At 39.6% G+C, this 19,315-nt stretch overlaps 1 protein-coding gene across 3 annotated transcripts; it reads left to right on the top strand.

Annotated features, from left to right (window-relative positions):
* The first annotated feature begins 3,495 nt into the window (after nucleotides 1–3,495).
* LOC137950868 (homeobox protein knotted-1-like 13) lies at nucleotides 3,496–13,821 on the top strand. Of its 3 annotated transcripts, none has more exons than XM_068797522.1 (6): nucleotides 3,496–4,482; nucleotides 6,904–7,024; nucleotides 11,080–11,273; nucleotides 12,138–12,269; nucleotides 12,717–12,853; nucleotides 13,274–13,821. In XM_068797522.1, the coding sequence occupies exons 1-6, from the start codon at nucleotides 3,859–3,861 to the stop codon at nucleotides 13,311–13,313; spliced, it is 1,248 nt and encodes a 415-aa protein (XP_068653623.1). In that variant the 5' UTR covers nucleotides 3,496–3,858; the 3' UTR covers nucleotides 13,314–13,821. The 3 variants fall into 3 exon arrangements, with proteins under 3 accessions (XP_068653623.1, XP_068653625.1, XP_068653624.1); XM_068797524.1 differs by having other exon boundaries at nucleotides 3,499–4,482; nucleotides 13,314–13,821; XM_068797523.1 differs by having other exon boundaries at nucleotides 3,501–4,482; nucleotides 13,285–13,821.
* The last annotated feature ends 5,494 nt before the right edge of the window (nucleotides 13,822–19,315 follow it).

Below are 19,315 nucleotides of genomic sequence, written 5' to 3'. Positions count from 1 at the left end.
CCCTAAACAACAAAAGTTTAAGTTGCTTTCAATCAGATTTAAGTCTTCAAACGAGAAAACAGATGATTAAAAAAAGAAAAAAACAGGATTAAGTGGTTGATTCGAATAGCTAACTCACCTAGAAATATGATAACTTCGGTTTTCTCTTTATTAATTGTAGAAGATTTCCTCAAATACTCCTATTTCCTCACGTTTCCTTGAAGCAATGAGATGATTCACCCCTTTCTTCGTTGAAATAGAAGAAATGACAGCATCTCCATTTCCCTGGAAATTCTAGTGAAAGAGAGAAACAATAAGAAAGTGTCTACTTCGACAGCTGCATCAGCTACTTTGGCATGGAACCTTGCGACTTGGAGCTTTTAAATGATTGTTGATTTCAGGTTTGCAGTCAACAAAAATGAAAAGAAAGAACGGAAGCACAAATTTTCTGAATCGCGTAATGGGGTCTCCGTTGTTATCTTCATCAGAGCATAGTCTCTCTCAAAATTGCCATTGACGGAGTCCCAAACGCAAGGGTCCAACAAAATGGACCCTCGTTCAGAAACCTTGCCACGCCTGGGTCCGGCATCTCTCATGAGTTCCTTTTCATCGCCGCCCCCCCTTGACGTCATCAGATTGGTTTCAACAGTGTGAACCGTGAAGTCTACTAGAGACCGTCGGAAGCAGGAAAAAAAAAATTAACCGTCTGTTTCGCTGCCAATTTCTGTAAATAATTTGAGCGATGAGCAGAAGGGGTAGTAGCTTTAGAAATCTGGACAAACTTGTTCTACTTTTCCTCCCGACTTTTCCAACCACATACCGATTCTGCATAAAGACGAGTCTTCTACGCCATGAATCCCCCGTTCCAAAACCTGTCGATGTCATCTGAAAACTTTTTGCGCGAATTTGGGTGCCGCTGAATCTGCATTATTAGTGAATGGTTTTGAGTCAGCATATTCTCTCCCATCGAACCATTTTTGGTTACATTCGCGGGTGAGGAATTTGATCGAATACTTTCTTGTCAAACGAACAATCGCACCACCTCACATACAAACATACGAACCCGGCTTTCACTTCAGATGTTCGGCTCACTCAATCATTTGAACCCAAAGTGCGCCTCAAACAAGGGGAGATTAAAGCAAGCCGACGGTAACGACCCAAAGGACAGATAGACTGGGTACTGTCCCGTCAATTCTCTCCATCCATGGATAAGGTCAGAACTCTGATGGCTCCTCTCTGCTGCAGCGGGGACAACAGGGTCCAGCTTTATTGAATCAGAAACGATGGAGAGAATGCCAAGAAGAGGACCTGCTCCGCGAACAGACCAAATCCCTCTGTTTAAGAAGCTCTAATTTATTCAACCAAGCAAGCGCGATCGATGATGCCCTCTTCAGTGCGAAACGATGCTGATTTTGAAGCGACTCACTTCTTCTTCTTTTCTCATACAATCAACTAAGGGGATTTGTTCTCGAATTATAAATTTCAGATAAAAGATCAAAATGCTAAATCACTTTTATATAATCAAGATTATATTTTGAAAAATGCTAGGTTATTTAAAAACCAGTCCAATTAGAGAAAAAGTTTAAGATAACAAATATGTGGAGACATTATAGATAAGGATTCCGTGGACCTCTTTTTAGTCCGTGCAGAAAGACTGTAGATATTTTAATAAGGTTGGCCACGGGGCACGTTAATATCTATTTTTTAATTTTTATTATATTTTAATAGTAAAAAAGCTAACGGTATAATGAAACCTAACCAGGTACAAAACCAGGCTCGCAAACCGTTTCAACTCAGCTAAACAAAAGTTTGAGTTTGAGCTCAGTTTATCAAACGATTTCTATTCCCATTTCTAATGGTACCCTCAGTCGAAGCCATTGAAGACTCTCTTTTATTTTTTTTACTGCTAATGTTAAGTCAAATCACCTAACCTTTCATGATTAGAGAGGATCAAATCAACACTTCGTCCGGCTTTAAGGAAAGGACAAACCACTTAAAAGCCCCCTACACTTTTCTTCTGCCTCCTTCCTTTTGTACCTCAACATTATTTTGATTCTATAATAATTCTCCCGTGTTTTCACAGTTAAGTTTAAAGTCGTATTATGTCTTTAATTACGTGACGTGCCGTGCGTTGGCTCTCTCTCCGTCACCTGGGTGCCAGCCGGCGAAACGTCACCGCCGAGATTCCTAATTATGGCCACGTGTCGCGTACATAACCGTTGGAACGGACGGATGGGGAGGAGTAGTTTCGAGAATAGAGGGAAGAGGGAGGGTGATAGCGAAAATGCGCTGGGCACGCGTGGAGATTGAAAGCGATTGACGGGCGACCTTTAACCACCAATCGTGATGAAGCAAGGATAGTGGGCCCAGATTGGAAATGGGTTTCCCTGTGCTTCGTCGGCCTCGTTTTCGGGTAAAATTACGAAACTAGACAAACTCCCCTCCGCGCACGCCGGCATCGAAAGTGACTCGAACAAAAGTCGCCGAGGGTGTTCTCGCCGATAGAGGGCTTTTCGTATCCCACGGAGAGCCATCGAAATTCGAAGCGCGAGGCACAGAGGGAGTCACGAGATTTCTTTCTATTCAGTATTTTCGGTTTTCGCCCTCGCGGCCGCCGTGGACGTCAGACGAGATACCGACCAGTTTGCCTCCTGATCTGAAAGACGGAATTGCCCTTCTAACCGGGACCGGGTCACTTGGAGTTGGGGAGTGAATTAATTAAGGCGTGAGCGGAATCGGTAGTCGTGCGGACTATTCGAAGCGTACTTCAGATAGTTCCGCGTACAGTTATCGTGGGACAAAAGACTGAGCCCTATAACAACACTGGCGTTTGTCTTTTTGGACGGAATTAAAATATTATTATTAATTTTCTCCGGGTACAGAAAATATAATAGAGTATCCTTTCTCGTCGAGTAAATGCCGTTGGCCTGACGCCAGGGCTTTCTAGCTGGGGGACCACTTCGCGTCGTGCCACGTGTCTGATCGCAGTCTGTGTGCCATAGCTGGGTGGGGACTGGCCAGGACCACTGCACCACTCGCCTTTGGGTCTGGGACCACGAAACGTTTGTATTTCAAGCCCCTCGGCGGCGCACCGGGTCAAATTCGCGTCGGGCCCCCAGCCCATTTGCGCACTATGAACGTGGGTCACGCTTACTTGCCCTGACGCGTGCTTCCCCTCTAGGGGACCACGGTGGTCCTCGTTACTGTAGCCCACCACGTGATCCGGCGGATAGGCTGGCATCGCCGCATCGGCCCTGTCCGTGTGCAGTGTTCAGGCCGCGCAGCGAAGACGGAAGAACTCGGTCACCGTTGTTTCGCGGTTTTTGAATTTTTTTTTTTTATTGGGTTAAAAATATTTTTTTTTGTCTTTGTCGTGTTTCGGTGATCCGCCGAGTCACCGACTGATGCCGGCGTTAAGCCGTGTCTCTTTGTTGCATCCCGGATTTGTCCGTATCTCTTTCCGAAAACCCCGAAACGAGAAGCACATAGGTCGGGGCACGTGTCGAAAACAGATCCGACTACAGCGTACTCCCTCGATCTCCGCATCTACGGCGTTCGATCGAAAACAGTGTGATTTTTTTTTTTTTTTTTTACTTTTGCTGGTTTGATTGGGTCCTATACTTAAATTCGGCGGCGTCGATATCTGGAAGTAGCTGCGGCTGCACCGCCCCCAAAAATCTAGCGTATACGTAGTCAGAAAAGAAAGGAAAAACTACTAGCGGTTTTCAGGGCGGATTTTTGTGTGTTAACTTTCGAGTTTGAGGCCGTTTGGTGGTTTAAATACGTTGGAAGTCTGTTTTTTTTTCCTTTTATCGGTCTTTCATTTTCCTTCTTTCGTTCTTTCTCCTTCCGGTTGCTTTCATGGTGGAGATTTGAAGGATGGCGTACCACGGCCATCTATCGCATGACATATCGCTGCCACATTTCGTGGAGCATCATTTGGGGGAGAATCCGACGGTCCTTGACGCCGCCGGGAAGTCGCCGCAGCAGATGAGCACCGGCGGAGGAGCTGGGAGCGGGGGACCCACGTGGCTCAACAACGCTATCCTCCGGCAGCAGAACCAGAGCTTCCTGCACCTGCAGACGACGTCGGACTCGACCACTTCTGGTGGCGCGCAGTGGCCGGGCTCCGCCGGCGACTCGATAATCGCCGCTGCCATCTCGCATGGCGGCGGCGGGGCCTCTGCCGACTTGAATTCCACGACTAATCATAACAGTAATAACCACAACAATAATAACAGTAGCAATCCGGATGGAGAGCTGGGGGACAGCGATTCTGCGCAGAATGCGAGGTACAAGGCTGATATATTGTCTCACCCGTTGTACGAGCAACTGCTTTCTGCCCACGTGGCGTGCCTGCGTATTGCGACGCCGGTCGATCAACTGCCGAGGATAGACGCCCAGCTAGCGCAGTCGCAGCAGGTTGTGACCAAGTATTCTGTGCTTGGCGGTCATGGCAACCAGATGCTTGGCAGCGACCACAAGGAGCTGGAGCAGTTCATGGTCAGCTTCCTTCTCTGTTTCCTCGTGTTGTCTAATTCTGCAACATCTCGGGTTGTTTCTTCTTGTTTTTATTTCATTATGGATGCTTGGACACTGAATTTTGTTACCGGTTCCTATAATCAAGGGCTTCCTTGCCTCTCTCTTGAGATCCTGTGTTCAGTTATTTTTCTTTGCTTTTTTTTAAAAAAAATTATATTAGGTAAGCGAAATCATCCTAAGTAGTTCAGCGTAGAAGAATCCTTTTTTCTTGGTGGATTTTTTCTTCTTAACTGTGACATGGACTGGTGGGAAAGACGCACTGTATTCTGTTCTTGTAGTTGCACCCTCCTATTAGCACCCCATCGTCGACGGAGTCATTACACCGTTGTCGGTTTCGTATTTAAACGTTTGATTTTTTTACTGGACATAGTTGGCCCAATCCGCAAATGCTAGAAATCGACTCGCCTTGTGGTCTTGGGGTTTGAACACTTCATGTTATTCTTAATTTATCTATTTGGTTACCGTGATCGAGTAGGAAATAAAAGAATTCATTCGACATTTTGTTGCAGCGTGATCGTTGAGATGATAAGAATTAGTTCCCAGTTTTCTGTTTGTGCCACCTCCGATGATATCAAACATGCGCCAACTTTTTTCTGACCTTGTTTTATTTGATTTGTACTGGGTTAATCCAGTCTATGATTAAACTCAAAGTGGTGGACTCTTAAGGCAAGTCTGAAGGTCAGCCTGATGGGTAACCGGCTGGTAAAAGTGAGAGCAGTCATTCTATAGGGAGTGAAGAGTTGCATGTAAAGTATATTGTCTATTTCAAGTAAAAAAATAGGAAATATATAATTAGCAACAAAGGTCAGTTGTATTGTTAATTGGAGAATGTTTGATTTGTGTTACAGGTGCATTCGTTGCTTGAGATTCACTGGATATTTATTGATACTGGACCTATTTACAACCATTTGAAAGAGATTATTCTCTTTTGGTCACAAATTGTGCAGTTTTGTTATAGCTGTTTAAGAATTTGCCCCTTTTTTGGATATTTTGTACTACTCAACCTTGTAAATTCCTTTTATTTGCTAATGTGAGTTTGTTAACATGTTTGTTCACCCTGGACCTAATTGAAGAATTATCTTCATATGTTTTTTGTAAAAAAAGTGCAATATGTTATTCTTGCACAAAGCATTTATACTTGTTTTTGGTATTCTTACTAATTGACCTTGTAATTTGCCTTAATTGTCATCTAATCTCTAGGAATTCTTAATTTGTTGAAACCTCTTTCTGTCACCTATCAGCTTATTACTTTTTGGTCTTGACTGGAAAATATTAATTCATTTATTTAGTTATTTTTGTTTCTTTAAAAAGTTTTCTTTAAACCTCTTCCCATTAATTGGTTCTTGTTTTCAACCCTGGCACTTGAAGTTATGCAATTTTTTTCTGAATATTGAAACTTTTTAAAGATATTGCGCTCTTTTTTGTAAGATTCTGAGGACATTTCTCTCAGAAAACCACTACTTTACTCCTAAGAAATTCCAGATCGTGATTAGTTTTTTCGGTTTGCAGTTTTGCAATGAGAGAGGAAGTCTATGATCTAGAGATAAGTGTGCATAATGATGTGAAGATTGGTATGCATCTACTAGCTTGCTTGGTGCAGGCTGGTTGGAGGTACAAGTGCACTTTGGCGATAAATTGACATGATATAAAGCATAAGATTGGTGTCATTGGTGATGCATATCTTTTTTATTTTGTCAATACAATAATATTTTTAAGGGTTTCCACTTTGTGTGATCAACGGATTGGGCCTTGGCTCAATGACCTCCCTTGATTGTGTTGTCTTGGATTTGAGAATCACCAGGGTTTGGGGTCTAGTGGTTGTGTGCAATAAAGAAATGAAAAATCACAAACAGAGAAATTCTGTTACTTTTTCTCGTATAAGAGAAGTGAGATATCGATGTAAGCCTATAAGTCTTTTGGTAAATGAGATTTGAACTGAGTGTGTTAGTTGTTTTGCACATTTTATGTACGAATTGGTGGTGTTTCCATAATTAAAACGGCCTCCAATAGTATATAATGAATGTAGCATATAACTAGTTTGTTCCTTAAGCAGAGAATTACCTAGGAATTATTCATGTATTGAAGATGAAGAGTTTAATAGTTCTTTTTAGAAAAAACAAAAAAGAGATTGATAATCTACGAAGTTCTTGTAATTTATGTAAATTTTCAACTGTATTCTACCTATGTTTGTTGAACAATTATGTGCCTATTTGAATGACATGGTACCCGCTGTAACATACACTTTTGGCTGTTGCTATAAGAGTTCCCACCATGCAACCTACTTGTGCCTTGATATAGCAGTGGGGTTTTACTCCAGTAAATCTCTTTTACTATAGATGAAATTGTTGTGCTTCTCTGATTGTCAACTTTCTTTGTGTTTAGACACATTATGTTCTTTTGCTTTGTTCTTTTAAAGAACAATTGCAACAACATGTTCGTGTCCATGCAATGGAAGCAGTGATGGCATGCTGGGAACTTGAGCAATCTCTCCAAAGTTTGACAGGTAACATAATAGTTGTGGATGCCATATTGTATTTTATCACTCTGCCGTTTCCTTTTATTTACTGTGTTTTTCATCAAGCAGTGTGGTAATTCTTAATCACACCTTATCCTCAAAAAAAAAAAAAAAAAATCTTAATTTCAAGGGCTATTTATGTTTTTGTTTATTGGTTAGTATTATATGATATCACCTTGTTGGGGGAAAATTCAATTTCTGATGATTGAAATTCTTTACCTCATATTGGTAATAAAGTATGTTCTGCTATTTTATTTTCTTTAAAATTGTGTTTATCATTCTTGGTCATTGTATCTAGGACCTAATGTCTCGTGCGCACTTACACTCTGACCATTGATATGAATAATCATTAAAATGCATTGTCGCTGCAAATTCTTAATTTTTGAATATATGGAAGTACTTGTAAATAGATGACAGAGTGTTCCTTTTGAAGTACCGTAAGTACTTCAGAAACCAATGAGCTCTACCACATTAGAGTTGGTAATTGTTTTTAACAAACATTTGGTCTTAATTAATGAAAGTTGCCTAGTGGGCGTAAAAGATGTTAGAAATCAGGATATTTTAGAATTTTTTTTTTTTGTGGGTAAATCTGTAATTTTGTAGTCAGAAGTACCCTGATTAGTAATTTGAAGTGCTGTGGTTATTGTGTAAATGCTGAGAAGTTTGAATGCTGTTTTACTTGTTTACAAGTCTTCTTGTTAGGGACAATTTAGTCTTTTTTAAACAACATCAGCGAGTTAATAAAAGAGGGTGGGCAGTTGGGTTAGTCAACAAACTTAAAATTTGAAGTTCATCTTCATCTCTTGCTTCAAATTCATTTCATTCATCTACATGAAATTCAATTTCAAACTTGGTGTTAGTGTAGACAAGTTCATGTACACTGGAAAACAGGTTCCAGTGTTAGTACTCCACAATGAGAAAAATATCAAAAACAAGAAAATGATTAACTTATAATAGTATACTTAATTAAAACATAATACTTAGACCCCAAATTAGGTAAAACAAACATGATTACAATAAGAATAAGTAATTTAATGTATAATTAAAATAAATTAATATACTGATTAATTAAATTAGATATTATATTATTTAATAATTACAGTTTATTGTACATTAATACAATAATTACGTGAGCATAATTAACTGTGCACATGATTAATTATAAAAAATAAATAAATAAACAGGAAAATTTGATCAAATGCTAACTTTAACGCACTATATTTTTACATATTATTGCATCATCTGGAGGAAAAGTAGTACTAGAGGCGGTTGGGGCGGACGAAATTGCATCGTCCAGAGGAAAAATAGGCTGAGAATAGGATTTGCAAGTTTTTTTTTTTTTAAAAGAAATCGCACATGCAAAACTCGGATGTGTGAACTGCACATGCACGGATAGGGGGGTGACGACAATGGGAGAGGGTTCAGAGCAGCTGGTTTGGCTGGGGTATGATGTGGCGAGGGCAACTACGGGAGTCGACGGCGACAAGAGGTAGAGAAGGCAATGCGTAGAGGGAAGGATTAGGTGCGGCGGCGGCGAGAGGGAGAAGAGGTTGAGAGAAAAAAATTCGGAGGAAGAAGAGACGAGGGAAGGAGGGTTTGAAACGCCGGCTCGCTTCATCCGGATGATTCGCAATATAATGCGGAATCCGGATTCCTGAAATTAAACCGTGGAGATGATTTTTGGATTCATCTTAGTCATCTATATGACTTGAACGCTGGTGTTTGACTAACGACGTCAGGAGATGAACTGAGTAATGCGGCTGAAGTTCATCTCCTGCATCAAGTTGACTAACCCCCCCTTCTGGCTGTCATGCAGCTGTATTCCCTCTTTCTTCTTCTTCATTTCTTTCCTTTCTCTCCAAATTCTCTTTTATTTTCTTTCTTTACAAAAAAAATTACCAAAATTGAATAAATTAAGTTTTAAAATGTTGCTCATATAAAAAAATTTGATGATTATTTTGTATTTCATTAGCTGAGCAACTTACTAGTACACACTACTTTTAGAATTTTGATTCCTACTATTTATCATAATGGCCCTTTCATTTTTATTGAACCACTTGCAATTATAACAGTTTGCAATCTGCTATAAATCAGCATGGCTGCTTTTCTCATCTTCTAAAATTTAGACATCTCTTGCATACATGGGGTTACATTGTTATTATATTCTATTTAAAAAAATATTGTTTGTGAGAAATTGCAAGAGAGAAAGAGAGGCTGAACAAGTGGAGGAGAAAAAGAAGGAATTTATTCTCCCCTAGTGTAAGTCTTTATTTATGATAGAATTTTATAAAATGTAGAAACTAGATTCCTCAACTCTTATGGAGATAAAGACACCCTATTCTCCAGCCTTAACGACCTATGAAAGCTAGTAAGAAAGAAAATGAAGATAGTAAATAAAAATAGGCACAACTTTCTAAAATATTATTTTACTATGCTTACTATGTGCCATTTACGTATTTTTTATTTATTTACTATTCGATGAGCTTTTGTCAAATTGAATGCATGAGTTGTTGTATTGCAACTAAAGTGTTCTGTGGCTTTTTTAGGGTTTTTACATCTTTATAGTTCCTTTTTGGCTTTTTATTGCAGATTTTGAGTTTGTTGTCTTTGTTTTTGGTGGGTAAAAGTCCCATAGTTTGCAGCTGTACCTGTGTCTCAAGTAGGCTGTTTGCATTGGTGAAGATCCCACATTTGCTATGGGTTTGGAAGATCCTAGACTTAAAAGTCGTGAAAAAGTTTTTTTTTTTAGTTTTAAGTAAGGCGGGTTTTATTGCAAAGCCTTTGAACGTCTCTTAATTTTGGTTGGGGACTTGTGGATGGGCTGACCCAAAGAGCAAATCCAAGTCCAAGATGTTTTTGTTCTGTGGCCAGTCCATGTATGCAATGGCTCTGGTCAGTTGATCCGCTTAGGCTTGGATGTGAGATGGATTGTCGGTGGATCAAAGCACTGTAGTTTTATGGCCATAGATATACTGCACTTTGGGATAAAAATAACTCAATTCTACAGTTATTATTGTTTCCATGAATGTAATAACTGTCATGTAAATTAAAAAAATATTTGTAGATATGTTTGGTCGTCCATCAACTATATATGGTGTGTGATGTCTTAGATTTTTGTCAATTTTGTCCCAAAGTCTGCTAAAAACTAATATATTTGACCTCAAATCTCTTCCTGCTTGAACCTCTTGATCTTCCACAAAAACATCTGTTCTCAAAATGGTATTGTTTTTCTTTTTGTTGAAGTTGGGGACTCTGAATTCTCTAAAGTTGCTGGGGATATAGTTGTCTTTGATTGTTCAAGTACTTAATTGCTGGTGCCAATGAAAGGGGGTGGTTGAACTTTTGACTTCTGACTTATTCTCTGTTGATTTTATGACAGATAATCTTTTTCCAAATTACTATTTCATTCATCACGATATCTTAATAAAATTTTGCATCATTTCAAAAAAAAAAAAAAAATCATGATATTCGTCTTTGATTTTGTGCTCTTTTGAAAGGCAAGTTCTGTAATCAGTTTCTGTGCAAAGAACCACTGGGTGTTACTTGAAGAGATTTGTCATGCATGCAAATGTTTATCTAGATGGATAGTCCTCAGGTTTGATCACGTTTGTTATAAGAAATTTACACAGCATATAAGCAAAATTTCCCTTTATAGAAAAGCTTCTAGTATTGAAGCATAGCAACCTTTCTAAAACATGGATGGTATGGTTGGAGGATCTCATGCTTGTTACTGTGGTGAGTGGTTTAGGTAGAAATCTTACAGCAATAATCTAATGGCATTTAAACTGCAAAAGTAGAGAAAACTCATGGGAATTCACATTTAGATATTTTAGTATTCTCCAACCAAAGGACTTGGCAATAAGTATAGTTAACAATCTACTCCAGAATGGGTGACAAATTGCAGCAAGTGTTGTTCTGTGTCAATGTTTCATGCCAGGCAACTTGAATGATGTAATTAAGGCCTATATATTCATACATATCTTTGTTGTTTGTCACGAGTGTAAATGTGTCACAACTTTTGACTTGTTCTCCACTTATTCCAGGTGTCTCTCCTGGGGAGGGCTCTAGTGCAACCATGTCAGATGACGATGATGATCAAGCTGATAGTGATACCAACTTGTATGATGGAAGTCTTGATGGGCCAGATAGCATGGGGTTTGGTCCTCTTATTCCTACTGAAAGTGAGAGATCATTGATGGAACGTGTGAGGCAAGAGTTGAAGCATGAGCTCAAACAGGTATGACTGGTGCATTTGTTTTGTTAAGTTCCACCTTATCGTGCAAGGGAAGTGAGAGTTCCAATGCAGATTGTGTCTATTTTTGTGGTAATTGACTTGCAGTAGGTCTCCAGAACAACTGAAATTGACTATTACTCCCCATTTATATTTTTTATATGGTCAAAACAGTTCTTTTACCAATTTTCTGGAACTTATGATGGGTGTCACTACAATGAATACTGCTGTAACAACAAAAGGGAGAGGCAACACCCTAACTTGCAAAGGGTCCTTGATCTTATCTCTACAATCTCTTAAAAAACAAATCTTAGGGCGTCTTTGTGTCAAGAGGAAAGTATAGATTTCCTGGCCGACAATTTTCCATTTGACCAAAATTTTCTCGTGTTTGTGCTAGTTTTTGGAATGGAAATTTTTTTCACTTGATTCTTCTTGCCTTTAAGAAATGCCAAAATTGATGAGAAAATGAGTTTCCTATTGCTCCAATAGGAAACTATAGGAAAAATAAGCCAAGAAGGATTAAAGTGTTTCTTGATCACTTACATCTTACTTCATCCTTATTTTTTATTTTTTGTAAAATATTTTATTTTTAGTGTAAACACAATTACTTTAACTAATTTTCCCATTGTTTGCTGTGTTAGCACAAACAGAAGAAAACCAGTCAATAGGGAATATTTCCAATAAAAAAAAATTAATGAGAAAATCAGTCAAGAGAAGAATGATTCTTCCATCATACTGTTTTTCTATGAAGGCACAAACAGTCCCGTAGTTTCCTTCGGTGAGGGGAAAGGTTTAATAACTAACTAATAACTATTGGCATGTCACCCTTTACCATTTGGAAATAATCAATCTATTTTTTTCTATTGATAGGGTTACAAGGAGAAGATTTTGGACATAAGGGAAGAGATTCTACGTAAGAGAAGGGCAGGCAAACTTCCTGGGGACACTACATCCCTGCTAAAATCCTGGTGGCAAACACATTCTAAGTGGCCTTATCCAACTGTAAGTATTGTCCTCTATCCAGCATTATGATTAGTTTTTTATTCTGAAGGTTTGTCTACTAGAATCCAGTATTGAACAGAATTTATCTATTTTAAGCAGTTAGTATAGGTATATATTTTAGAAAGTTCAAGCCGCAAGTTGCAACTGAGAGTTTGTTTTCACAGGAATAAGCTGCATAACTATTTTTAGTCTCAAACGAATCAACCTTTTGTTGGATTGCCAAGGATAGTGCTACTGTTTTCTCTAACTAAATTATTTACTATGATGTGAAAATGAGTTACAAAGTAGCTGATCTTCTCTATGCATAACAAACTTTTGAATTCTGCTGTTCTCTCTTCACATTGTCCTCCATTCATATATCTGTGTTTTTTTTTTTTTTTTTTTTTTTGGGAAGTGTTTGGTTTTGTTTTTTGTGCAATTGCAAATGCTGTTCAACTTTCCCCTCAGGAGGACGACAAAGCAAGGTTGGTGCAAGAGACGGGACTTCAATTGAAACAAATAAATAATTGGTTCATTAACCAAAGGAAGAGGAACTGGCATAGCAACCCTTCTTCTTCTACTGTTTTGAAAAGCAAACGCAAGAGGTATACCTGCTTGCATAGAAACTAACTCTATCATAATACTGCCTACTCGTTTTTCTAAAATGAACTGCTAATTAATGTTAAAAAATAGTCCCACATGGATTAGTGGATATAAAGATCTTGAGTTTATTAGCTGGGAAAAAGGTTTTCTAAGTGGCTAGTCATTTTGGGATAAGGCCTTCGACCCAAATTTAACATGGTATCAGAGCAAGCCACTCAGTATGTGGGCCTCCACCTAAATTATCCACTTGTAGAGCCACAAAAAAGAGCGGGCCTACAAGTGAGGGGGAGTGTTAAAAAATAGTCCCACATGGATTAGTGGATATAAAGATCTTGAGTTTATTAGCTGGGAAAAAGGTTTTCTAAGTGGCTAGTCATTTTGGGATAAGGCCTTCGACCCAAATTTAACAATTAAGTTTTTAGAAATCATGCAGGTGATAACAATGGTGAGCATTTGATGTAGATGATGGTGGTTGGGGGTGCAAACATGGTCCCATATTGGAGTATCATACTGTGAACCTGTGGGTAATTCGATACAAAAGCCTTTTCAAAGATCGCACATTCGGTAACCAACTGCAATGCTTAAAAAGCTTTTGGTGGTAAGGCGCTGGGAACGGATTGTGGAGCGGCTTATACTCGATGCAGCTTGACAGGTAGGGTTCAGTATAATAGTGCAGCATAGCATGACTGTAGAATTTAGCATTTAAAGAGGTTCAAGTTCTATGAATATAATTATGAAATCCAACATTTGAGTTTTTTTCTTGACCCAGCGTTGGTGGGTTAAAGTCTGTTTTGCCCTACATATATATCTCTGTGAATAATTAAATTGTAGGTTGTGGGTGTACAAGTGCTATGAGCCTTTTTGAGTTGAGTTGAGTTCAGTCCGAGTTGGCTTATGGGTCGTCAAGCCTACGCTTTTTGAAACAATTGTCTTTGACGTGGTTATTTTATGATTAGGCTCATTGAATCCATTAAGGTGATTTGGATATTAAAGATCTTTCTAATTAAGTGGAATGCAGGTATGAGGCCTAGGGTGCAGACACAAAAAAAGGTAAATTATCACCTCAATTCCCAACTTCAAATTACCACCTTCTTCTTGCCTAACCCCATCTCCTCCCTCGAGCACCCAATCACGGGAGGCTCCTTGTTCAGTGAAGAACAAAGTAGAACAGAGGAAAAGATGAAGGGTTTTCCCGTCTATCTAGTACGTTAATTACTCAGCCACCGCAGCCCTTCTGTTGTTGATCAATTATTTTATTTTCTACATAACAGAAATACGAACGAAGAGAAAGAATACAAATGAATCAAAGAAAGAACAACGATATATTTCTTCAAAACGTGGGAAAAAAAGAATTTATTGAGGAACCAAGGGAGCAGAGTTCTTCCCGGGGGGCGCTGCAAACCTTGTACTAAAACTGGGATAATCTCTTTCTTCTTCGTCGTCATCAAAGTTGAGAGCATAGCTGTGGTGATCATACTGAAACTGCGACCTCTTTTTCTTAAAACTGTTGGAGAACCTCCGCAGGAAGGTTTTCCATTTGGGTCCGGCCAAAACTTCCGAGAACTCCTTCACCGATCTCGCTTTCTTCAACCACCACGCCTCCTCCTCCTGCTGCTAGCCGTGCAGGAGCGATTTCTGCTCCAAATGACCCAAATCATGGCGACGCCGGAAACAACACAGCAGGTCCCAACAACCACTCGACGCAACGATATCTTCTTCCCCTTCTGCCTTGTTTGCCTCTGAAGGTTTCCCAATGAAGCTGACCCTTTCCGCAGCTGCTGCCATGACCAACGAGGACGAGGACAGGGATTTGCAGAAGAAGGTTTTATAACAGAGAGCGAAGCGGTTATCTTGATCCGCACGATTCTATGTTGCTACGTAGAAGAAGAGGTGTTTTCTTCTCCTTTCCCTGTTTCTGGATTTACGTATATAGAAAGGATGGGCAGAAATTTCCGAGAAAGTAGTGCCGACAGTAGACTGATCGTCGCCGCCTCGCCGGCTTTCATTGTGGTTGCCACGCGGTTCCAACTCGGAGTCCTCTTTTCTGATTGGTTGATCCCGACCCGCTTAGAAAGTCGTCGGTCATTTACCCGATTACTGACATTCCAAGTCAGCCTCCGTGTTTGATGGAAAGAAGTCCGTGAACGGGACTCCGTGTAACCGGTTATTTGATGTCATTTTTCAGTAGTCGTCTTGGCTTCACCGTCGTCATTGACTCATTGGATCCAATTAGTAATCGGGAGTCAGCCGTTGCCCCGATAACAAGTATCGTTTGACGATCACATCAAGTTCAAGTTCAAGTTCATATCATTATATGGTTCATTCACTTGAACCTATTAGTGCGGCTCCCGGAACCAATTCATCTACCTAAACCTGCTATATAGAGGAAAGTGGCTGAATAAGGATTTCCCGAAATCCTGGTTATTTGGTTCATCCACTTGAACTCGTCGGGACCAAATATTTTTTCCTCCCGACGCTCGTCATTCCGCTCTCCCTCTCCTCCTCGCTTTCGACCTCCCATCTCCATCTCCTTCTCGCTTTCGACCTCCCATCTCCCTCTCCCTCTCGCTCTCTGCGACTTTCTTTTCCCTCTCTTTTCCCCCTTCTCTCGCTTCTCAGTTTCTTTTTCTTGGTTTTCTTTCCTCAAGAAGAATTGAATCTCTAGGACGGCTTTAATGGCTGCCCAGAAAGGACAGAGCGTCTCCGCCAAGCGCGAAATCGCGGCAATGCTGAAGCAGGGATTTATCCCCAACCCGGCCATGGCGCTCTCTCCCGCTCGCTGGCCTCTTCGCCTTCTAGGAATCTCCCTTCTCCGCCCCCGTCTTTCCCCAAGAAAACCCGATCACCGACGCTACAGGAAATGATGGCCCAGGAGTCTTGGTCACCGGCGAAGCCTCTTGAGACCGAGAAATGAAAACCCTTCTATCTGAGCTACTAAAAGAGGGTCCTTATCATAATAGCCATAGTGTAAGCAAACGAGACGTCTCTAGAGATGCCCTTGACGGCCTTTGTCACAAGTGCCTCAATGGCCTTCTTCTCTGCTTATCTGTCGCGACAGTCATAGATGAAAACAGGAGAGACCGTGGAGCTCTAATGGCTGAGGTTGCACGAGAAGCAGATAACATGCAGTGGGTTGTAGATATTTTAATTGAAAAAATCGGGAGAGGACAAATATTGGTGCCAAAAGATGCTAGATTTTCCTTATTACAGACATGGTTGGAAGCTCTTTATGAAGATTTTGGAAGGATGAAGAGGACTTGTAGATCCCTTGACAAGAAACTGATTGAAGACGATTTGAGTGAGACGATACTTACCCTGTCTATGGCCATATGCACACTAACCCTCGATCATGGATTAGTTCGGCCTATTTGCACTATAAAGATAAAAAAATGAAAATTATTTTAAATTATTTTTCCTAATGTTTTGTGTTTCTTGTTTTAGTTTTATTATATTATTCTATTTAAGTTATTAGAATTTTTTTATTTTTAATAAATTTTGGAATAAATATTTATCTTTTAATTCTAATTTTGATCGAATAACTCTTTTTATAATTTCTTATGGACACAAACTCACGAAATCCAACGAGACGAGAAAATGCCAAGAAATAGTCTGCGTGTTTAACTGGCTGACAGTGCGGCACGGCGACCGCCGTTCAGAGCTATCTTTCATATTCCTAATTTACCCTCCTTTGTCTGTCAATGAGGCAAAAACCGCTACGACAAACTGCGTGCTTGTTCGTCTTTTACCCTTCCTGTTCCTGGATAAAAGAGCAGCAACGCTCGCATTCTGCAATTCGTTCAGACTGTTTTCTTACTCCGCCGAAGCTTGGCTCCCTAGGCGTTTTCTCTCGAGAACCACTGAGGCCTTTGCCACAACCCCCCTCCCCCAAAAAAAACAAAAATTCGGAAACACAGTCCAGAAAACTTTCCCGAATGGAGGAAATTCGCGAACGCGACCGTGATTCTTCCATGAAGGTAAAACTCCGGTTGATTTTCTGTTTATGGTGTTGCTTCCGGAGCGAGCGAAGGGAAAGTACTCCAGAGGCGGAAGAGAAGCCGAGATTGATCCGGAGTTCGTCCGCGTGGCTGCGCTCTAGGGCACAGGAAATCCCGGAGCTGAAAGATAAATGCCGTAGTTTGATATCCCGGATGAGGAGAAGCAGGAAGCATAGTTCGACGAATTTCAGGTACGATCCTTTGAGCTACGCTCTGAACTTCGACGAACGCGAGGACGAGACGCAGTTAGACGACTTCCGGTACCGGAACTTCTCTTCACGGCTGACTCCCACGCCGCCGACGGCGTCGCCGGGACCCGGTGGGATATCCGTGGAGATCGCCTGTAGTTAAGAGGTTGCGGCGAGTGTTTCAGATCGAATTAGGGCTTCGGATCTGGTAAATTTTTTTTTTTTTTTTTACTCTGTTGTACTTGTAAATATGTTGCGGCGACGATGTTGAAGATCGAACAAGAGCACACCGGATCATGGTTGATTCGGTTTCATATTGCAATAATCTATATAGCTCCTTCAAACAGGAAAAAAAAAACAAAAAATTAGGCGTAATATCGATCTCGGAGTGCAATGGTGACTGAGCGATTCACGTGTGCATCGGAGCGTCGAAGGAATATAATACCGAACCTTCTACTTTTTGAGTGTTCCTGTTCTTGTTCCGGATACTCAATAATGTGATTGTGAAGTTTCTTGTTTGGTCTGGACCAGAGAAAAATATCAGGGAAATTTGGCGGCTAACAAGGGGCCCGCCTGAAAGCTGTACGTCTTTTGGTTTATTAGAGTCTGAAAGTCTCTGGTGTCTTCTTCAGATTGTAGGAATGTGGATGAAAGTGGAAGACGATACGGCACACGGAATTGTTTTGGCCATTTTGGGTTTTAATTTGGTATAACCACCCCGTTTCACTATCATCACAATTTACAGGAATTATTTTATCATTTTCTGCCCTTTGGTGACCCTAGAGGGACGAAAGAAGTTTTCTTCCGTGTTTGAAACCCGTTTTGCCCTTCTTCTTCCCCATTCTTTTGAACTGGACAAGATTGGATCTTTTGTCGAAGCCATCTGGCTCGTTTTCTACTAAGAAAAAAACAGAGACACAAGACTCAGCTATAAATATAAATTGATCACGCAATCTACCTATACATGTTAAATTAGGGCTTTTCGATTCGGAATCGGACCTGAATTGGGTTTTGAATCAAAACCTCTTGAGTCCAAAGTTGGACTTGACCGAGTCAGGGAAGCCTTATCCAAAAATGAAGGGGTGAGTTTGACCCTCCAAACTCATGCACCCCTTGAGTCAAAACCCGCCAGATCATAAAACCAATGGTAAGAAGAACAAGAGTTATTTTATAAAAAAAAAAAATCTCATTTACTATTGATTTGCTCCATTATTAATTAGTAAAAGGGTATATCAATTATTAAATTTTTAAAGATAATACATAAAACTACAAAATAGTCTGAACATAAAAAGTATAAAAATATTATTTTAACAAAAAAATTATAAATTAAATGAAGCTTTTATAGAATAATTTTATATTCTTACTATTTGAGAAGGCTATAGATCACACCTTACAAGTTGTAAGAATTTTTGTTCTTTATTTATTTTAAAATAATTAGATAAAATGGTAAAATAAACAATATGCTAAAATGATCGACTTTATTAAAAGATAGAACATATACATCAATAAGGAACAAACATAAAGTCGCATTTGATTAATTACCTGATATCATATTATTGAATATTTGAGTATCTAATATTAAGAAGACTAGCCATGAATTAAAGGTGGTTCTGGTCCACCTCTCTTGAGTAGGTTAACTTTTCGCACTTAAACGACTAGTCTTTAGGTTGCAGCCAGCCTCTTTACATGATTGACCCTATATATTTAGTTTTATTCTTCTCCAATCTAACTATTTTAATATTTTAAAATTATATCTTTAGGGGTCGGTTTGGAACCCCTAGAAAAAAATTAATTATTATTATTTCTAAAAATAGTTAATAAAAGTGAGATAATAATCTAATTCTTTTTTTAATTATTATTTTTAAAAAATAATAATGATTAAATTCTCAAAAAAAATTTCCTATAAGTTTCCAAACAAACCCTAGATGTGATAGTTAAGATTACCGTCCATATCGTAAGTGACAGGGTCCCATATAATCCTATCGAAAGGGTTGATACAATAAATAGTATGCATAGTTATTATATGATATCTATCAATATAAATATTAAATTTGGAAAATCCTGACAGGATAATGCCGACACTTTGGTTGGGTTTGGCTTGTACCCTAACCACCCATCACTCCCAAGTCATTTTCATTTACTCCTTCCTTGCCACGTGACAAAAATGATATCCCAACGCCTCTTTTCTTCCACCGAACATAACTGCCGACTCTTAAAAAAGCCTCCACAATTACCATATTTGCCTCCAATTAATACTGAAATGCAACGTGGACTCGTGGCT

This window comes from Aristolochia californica, unplaced genomic scaffold (assembly GCF_029961685.1).
Source record: "Aristolochia californica isolate CCGP_79_NKW_82.1479 unplaced genomic scaffold, dmAriCali1.0.hap1 SCAF_14, whole genome shotgun sequence".
Taxonomy (NCBI): domain Eukaryota; kingdom Viridiplantae; phylum Streptophyta; class Magnoliopsida; order Piperales; family Aristolochiaceae; genus Aristolochia; species Aristolochia californica.
The sequence above is the reverse complement of the archived record's forward strand: the minus strand, read 5'-3'. Positions and strand labels throughout refer to the sequence as shown.